Source organism: Rutidosis leptorrhynchoides, chromosome 2 (genome assembly GCF_046630445.1).
Source record: "Rutidosis leptorrhynchoides isolate AG116_Rl617_1_P2 chromosome 2, CSIRO_AGI_Rlap_v1, whole genome shotgun sequence".
Lineage (NCBI taxonomy): Eukaryota > Viridiplantae > Streptophyta > Magnoliopsida > Asterales > Asteraceae > Rutidosis > Rutidosis leptorrhynchoides.
Genome location: NC_092334.1, coordinates 382878511 through 382885634, shown reverse-complemented (window position 1 = coordinate 382885634; position 7124 = coordinate 382878511). Strand labels below are relative to the sequence as shown.

Sequence of the window (7124 nt, the reverse complement as noted above, 5' to 3'; positions counted from 1 at the left end):
GTTTTATGGCTACTTTGTATGGTTGCATCTTCCTAGGCGCACATAACTCTTACAGGTATGTATGCCCACACTATCTCATTTTGATGAGCATTCCTGGCCGGAGGTCCTTTAGGAAGCAATCTCTTGGCTCTCGAGAAGAGGGAGAGACGATCTTATCTAGCTGTGGGTTCTATACCCGCGGGTGGAGTAGTGACTTCCTTCTAATCTAGGGTTCGAGGAATGATTGTCTACACTCCACCTCCCCCATACCCTACATTCATGGGATTGGGTATTGTTATTGTTGTTGTTGTTGTTGTTGTTGTTGTTGTTGTTAGTTTTGAACTACTATCAATAATTCATCCTTGCATTTTTGCGCTTTTCTAAGTCTATAGGTAATTGAACTATTATTTGTAAACTCTCTTTCTTTGTCACGGATTATAACTCATGCATTAAATATTGTGTTTTTGTGTTAAGGTATTACACTAGAGAGACAATTGGAGAGGTTAGAAGCTGGAATGTCCTCACAAAAGTATGGTCCGAGCTTATGACTTTAAAGTACTATTCTATTATTGTTACTCTAGTGGAGTATAATCTGCATGTTGTCAGTTTATGTCAATAGGATAGTGTGACAATATCAACATATTTTTTAAACCTGTTTTTGCATAGAAAACCCAGTTTGCTTTTTATTGGTTGTAGTTGCGGGTAGTATTTGCTGATCATCCTTAACTTCATTTTGTTCGATTCTTGCCAAATTTGAAACATAAAATGGGTCATATCATTATTCATCCAGATTGTTTGTTGATTTGCTATGATTGTTATGTAATGAATTATTTTTGTTTTTTTGCAAAATCTAAATGAAATCATATCTGCGTATTATTAAAAAACTTCATCAATAATCAATTTGCTTTGCATCTGCACGTTAGTTATGCAACTAGCAACAATCACAACTTAGTTTGATTAGGAGTCCTCGTGACACGCACGGATTTAGTGTCGGATTTAGTAGTCTTAATTTATAGGTTTTGTGTAAAAAATATAGTTAAGGAATTCACCAACTAAAATACTTGTGACACTGGCTATGTGATATGGTTAATTGCTATGTCATTTTTAAGATTCAAAATTGTTTACCGAAAAGTCCCCGCTATTAAATCTAGTATTAAAATAAAAAAATGGTACAACTCTAAACTGACGAATCTATCAGAGGTGATATTTGAAACACACGCATATCCCTCGTCTATCATCATCTTGTTTTGCACATCTGTACTCTAGGGCAAATATAAACACACAATTACTGTATAATTAAATATGTGTTTCTTTTACTAATTCGCTGCCTTTCCAAATTAGGGTTTTACTATAAAAGCCTCCTGCTGTTGAAATCAAGAAACTTTACTTGAAATTATTACGGTTTCGCTTGTAATTTGTTGAAAGAAACTACGTTATGATGGTTAATGAAAAGGAAACAAGAAATGGTGATTTGAATTGCAGTTTTAGAGAACTAGTAAAAGATAGTGGTGGGGAGTTATTTGTTAATGGTAGTAGTAGTTGTGATGGGACTTGTAGTAGTGCTGATGGATTGAGAATCTATAAAAGGAGAAAACGTAGAAAGATGACTAGTGATTCAGATGATAGATTGAAGTCTGATTCCTCTGATAAGGTAATAAAATGGTTTAATTCATAGTCTTCATTATGCTTGTTTGAATTTGGTTATGGTAGTTGACTTCTGATGTTTTATTGCTATGTAAACTTAATTTTGTAAGTTTAGGGAAGTTTTAGCTGTGTTGAAGAACATTTTTGACCTAATTAAGTATTCAATTGAAATATTTATATAATTTGCACAGATTTAGGATTTTGGGTTTTATATGTCTATTGGTGGAATAAATTTTGTATTTTGATATATTACTATGCACTTGTATCAACTGCAATGCAATGACATTCAAGGGTTCTTTTGCTTTTTATCTGTTCTTGAGTTAAAGATTCAACCTTATAACAGCTTTGACTTTGACGAATTTTGACCAATTTTGACAGACTTTGACCGATAATGACCCTGCGACCAGTTACTTTGACTGACCTTTTAACTACTTCAAAATCTCGACTACTCGGGTACTAATCGGCATAGTTGGCTGACTTTTATAACTCTGGAAATGAGTTGCATATATTTTGCTGCCTATTGGTTTGAATTCTTTGTGTTTACAAAAGCTGGTACATGTTCATGTGGTTATCTGTATGGCCTTGTAAATGTTGGTATATAAGGCTTCATTTTAAAGCATGATATGCTGCAATTGTATTTGACATGCTACGTTAGGATCCTGGAGTCATAATAATAGGTGTGTAGTCAAAATAATAGGTATGTTGCTCAAGTAATTATCCTTTGTTTCTTGCAGATAAAGGCTGATTATGATAGTGCTTTAGATCAAAATGTTAGCAGGTTACATTTTGATGCATTTCGTGTAAGACTAGGTGAATGTTCTGTGTGGCGCAGTAGAAAGATTGTGTTACATAAAATGCATCAGTCGCTTAATGGGCACGAAGACGGTGTTGGGAAATGCATACGAAACGCTCTAATGACATATCCAGAAAGTGGTTGCACTTCTGTTTTGAAGGTAAATTACTTAATTTTGCTACTTCTGTATATGGTTGTAAATGGCGGTTGACCAGCGCATTTCGTTATGCCCTAAAACATTTAATTAGTCGGTCAATGCTAAAAAGTTAGGTCAAAGCCCGGACAACTCAGGTCAAAGTTGGTCAATGTCGGTCAAAAGTCAACTTTTTGTCTGGCCTTGTTCTAGTTCTAGTGTAAAAACACAAATCCCAAGCCTATTTATAAATTTGGAAAAACACTGACGTGCATATTATTTAAACTACGTATATATTATTTAAACTAACATCACATCACTTTATTTGTAAATCATTTGTTTTTAAAATATTTATTTTCAAAATATTTACGTTTGATTAATTTATATTTAATATATTTTTATTTAAAAGTCAACGTTGGTCAACGTTCATCTTGACCCGTCTTAACCCACTCGACCTTTCAAGGTCATGACCGATTTGTTTCCGTTTCACGGCTTTTTCAACCTTTCTCATGTATACAAACACACACTTATATATACACACATATTATGTTTGCTTAGATTCATGTATATTGCTTTGTTTGCAGGAGTCTTTCGATAGTGTTGAATCAGGTGAAAATCAAACACTTAATTCTGCTAATGAACATACTCAAGTTGTGTGTAGTGAATCGATAAAACAATCAGAAGCTTCTACAATCTCCGAATTATGTGAACATGCATTCACTGACGTTTTAAACTCAGACAAATTCTCTGAGTTATGTGATCTACTTTTTAAGAATTTTGGTGCTGTTAATACTAACCGAATTCTTGACGTTAAGGCTATACACTCGAAGATGAAAAATGGAGTTTATGAAACTTCACCAATGCTTTACCTTAAAGATATCCAACAGGTATTTATTTACTTTAACGTTCACCGTTATATGTTTATTTGACTTGATATATTGGTGAGAGCATGTAGTTCTGTTGATTATATGCTGTATTAACATTCTTGCATGGCACGTATAAGGGTTTTTGTACTTTTTACGATGTGATGTAATCACAACACAAATATTCAAACTATAGATATAAGATAACAAAAAGTAAACATATTCGTACCATCATTTATATATTTGCTTGTGTAAATATCAAATAAAAAGTTATACATGTTAGTTAATACTGTCATATATTGGATACAAAATTAAGATCAATTTTTTTTAAGCTCCAATTACCACTACAGTAGAGCCACACTCGTTGGTAATTTTTTGGTAACTTGATTAGTGATTTTTACAACCTTGATTAGTTTAGCAAAGTCCCAATGCTCTAAATCAGTCAGGCCACACACGCTCGAGGGCTAACCTCGATGAATACCTTGTATATATATATATATAGGGGTAGGATCAATGGGGAAGTAACCAATCGGGGGGAAGCAAATTTTTTTTTTTCTCGCTTTTTTTGGAATTTTTTTTTCCCGGCATCAAGATCACACGAAAATATGAACATTTAGAAGAGACACTTCGTGATGAATGTCATTATTTAGGCGGAAAAACGATCGACAAAAATAACATTCAAGATAATATTGTTCGTGAAGAATATGAACGTTTTTTTTTCATGTTTTGTGAAGTAAAATTTAGCCCGATTTAGAGTTTAGGGTTTAGGGTTTGGTGTTTTGGGTTTATTCCATAAACCCAAAACACCAAACCCTAAACCCTAAACTCTAAACCGTTCGTGTTAAAAATTCAATCTAAATCCTAAATCTAAACCCTAAATCTAAACCCTAAATTTCTAAACCCTAATATCTAAACCCTAATATCTAAACCCCAATAGCTAAAACCTCAACATACACTCGAAAAACACGATAATTGTTATATATTACTTCTTCGAGCGTTTTCCCGCCAAAATAAAAACATTTATCACAAAGTGTCTCTACTAAATGTTCATATTTTCACGAACATTATAGATTGGATGAAAATATGAACATTTAGAAAAGACACTTCGTGATGAATGTTATTATTTTGGCGGGAAAACGATCGAGAAAAATAACATTCAAGATAATATTGTTCGTGAAGAATGTTAACGTTTTTTTTTCCATGTTTTGTGAAGTAAAATTTAGCCCGATTTAGAGTTTAGGGTTTAGGGTTTGGGGTTTATTCCATAAACCCAAAACACCAAACCCTAAACCCTAAACCCTAAACTCTAAACAGTTCGTGTTAAAAACTCAATTTAAATCATAAATCTAAACCCTAAATCTAAACCCTAAACCCTAAATTTCTAAACCATAATATCTAAACCCTAATATCTAAAACCTCAACATACGCTCGAAAAACACGATAATTGTTATATATTACTTCTTCGAGCGTTTTCCCGCCAAAATAAAAACATTTATCACAAAGTGTCTCTACTAAATGTTCATATTTTCATCTCATCTATAATGTTCGTGAACAAAGTCTTTTCAAAAAACGAAGAAAAAAAAATAATTTTTGCTTCCCCCCGCTTCCCCCCGATTGGTTACTTCCCTCTTGATCCTACCACTATATATATATATATATATATATATATATATATATATATATATATATATATATATATATATATACAACAACAACAACAACAAAACCCAATACCACATGAGTGGTGTATGGGGGAGGTGAGATGTAGACAATCCTTCCCCTATCCGAGAATAAAGACAAGTTATTTCTCCACCCACAGTGAAAACACTCTCAAGAGTAGAGAAAGTCATCCCTCTCTTTATTCGAAGGATAAAGAGATTGCTTCCGAGAGGACCTCCGACCTTTAAATAGGAAAAAGTTAAAAAAAAAAAATACTAAAATAAAAATAATAATAGACGCCATGGAAATGGTAGAACCAAATTTCCATGGGTTTGAAATCCTGCCTGAAATTTAATTTAGGCTCTAAGAGTCAGTCAAGTCGCCAATAAATCGACGATTGATGTCGACTCAATAGAGCCGTGATATATATATATATATATATATATATATATATATATATATATATATATATATATATATATTACCTATGTATCTACTATTGTAGTTATGTCTCCTGTGACCTGCACCTTTAAAAACATTTTTATTACTTGTTATAAAAATCTAAATGGAGCATGAGCTACGTAACCATGCACTATGTCTATTGAGTGTACTTTTGTTTTTCTTTTATATTATCCGTAATGACACTCTTGTTTCAAACTCGTGGTGTTGTGTACCATATTTTAAATGGGAAAAAGTTTATTATTTTAACCGAGTTTTCCAATTTCACCAATATGATTAGGTATGGACGAAGCTTCAACAGGTTGGCAATGAGATAGTTACACTTGCAAACAGTCTTTCTGATAAATCAACGGCTCACTATGAACAGGTACATCTCAACACTATATGATGTCAGCATCAATTTGAACAGACTTGCAAATTTGAACTACAATTTGCTCAACTTATTATCCATTGTCAACATGTGCTATAGTTTGTTAGGAAATCGAGTGCAACCGAATCTAATGGTGCCTCCAACTGCCATGGATGTGGAGAAATGGCCGATGCTTGGAAATGTTTAGTTTGCGATTCGTGCGAACAAATATACCATCTCAATTGTACCGAACTAATCGGTACACAAATTCCTCCTACAAGTTGGTATTGCAGTATCTGCGTTTCAAACGGAATAGGATCACCTCACGATAATTGTATAGTTTGCGACAAGTTAAAATCTTCCATTTTCGTTGAACGTGTACCAACAAACGACGAATCATTAGATTTACCAAATAGCTTCGAAATGCATGAAGTAACCGAAGAAAGTCAAGGGTCAAAGATTTGTTTTATCTGCAAAAACGAAGTGAACATCGGAGACAATTTTCGAACGTGTGGACATTCGTTATGTGCTCACAAGTTTTATCATTACAATTGCTTAACGAATAAGCAGTTGGGTGTGCACGGTCCGTGTTGGTATTGCCCGTCTTGTTTGTGTAGACGTTGTATGGTGGATAAAGATGATGATCAGATTGTACTTTGTGACGGTTGCGATCAAGCGTATCACATTTATTGTGCCCGCAACTTAATTGTGTACCGAAAGGGAGTTGGTTTTGTGGAAAATGTGATAGTAAGAACGATGAAAAAGGTGTATGAGACGATACAGAAGAAAGTTAAAGTTGAGGATGTGTTGGAACATGAAGCGGTGAGTTCGGTTAACGAAGGTGACGAGATAAATAAATCGGGTGGATTGGATATGCTTGTAACTGCCGCTAAAACGCTTGGTAATTACGAGATTACGGATTTGGATACCCTCAGATATATAATATGAACATATCATATGGTCTAAATTCGTAAGGGGAAAGATGATGTCTTTAATTCAATCCCCAACCCTAGAAAACCCAACGCTGATAGGGTTTTAACGACGTATTTCATCACTAATCTTCCTAATGCAATCGATCATGAGGGCTTGAAGCAGATATGTGATCCTTATGGAGATATTATACACTCGTATGTTGCGTATAAGAGATCCAAACAAGGACAACGATTTGGGTTCGTAAGGTTTGCCGATATATTGAATGTGGACATATTTGCAACTGTGTTGTCAAATATTCGGGTAGACAATCGT

At 33.9% G+C, this 7124-nt stretch overlaps 1 protein-coding gene across 2 annotated transcripts; it reads left to right on the top strand.

Annotated features, from left to right (window-relative positions):
• Positions 1–349: 349 nt before the first annotated feature.
• Positions 350–6827, top strand: LOC139892117 (PHD finger protein EHD3-like). Of its 2 annotated transcripts, XM_071875158.1 has the most exons (6): positions 350–508; positions 1321–1630; positions 2358–2576; positions 3134–3436; positions 5811–5897; positions 6000–6827. In XM_071875158.1, the coding sequence occupies exons 2-6, from the start codon at positions 1415–1417 to the stop codon at positions 6825–6827; spliced, it is 1653 nt and encodes a 550-aa protein (XP_071731259.1). In that variant the 5' UTR covers positions 350–508; positions 1321–1414. The 2 variants fall into 2 exon arrangements, with proteins under 2 accessions (XP_071731259.1, XP_071731258.1); XM_071875157.1 differs by lacking the exon at positions 350–508 and having other exon boundaries at positions 1188–1630.
• Positions 6828–7124: the final 297 nt, after the last annotated feature.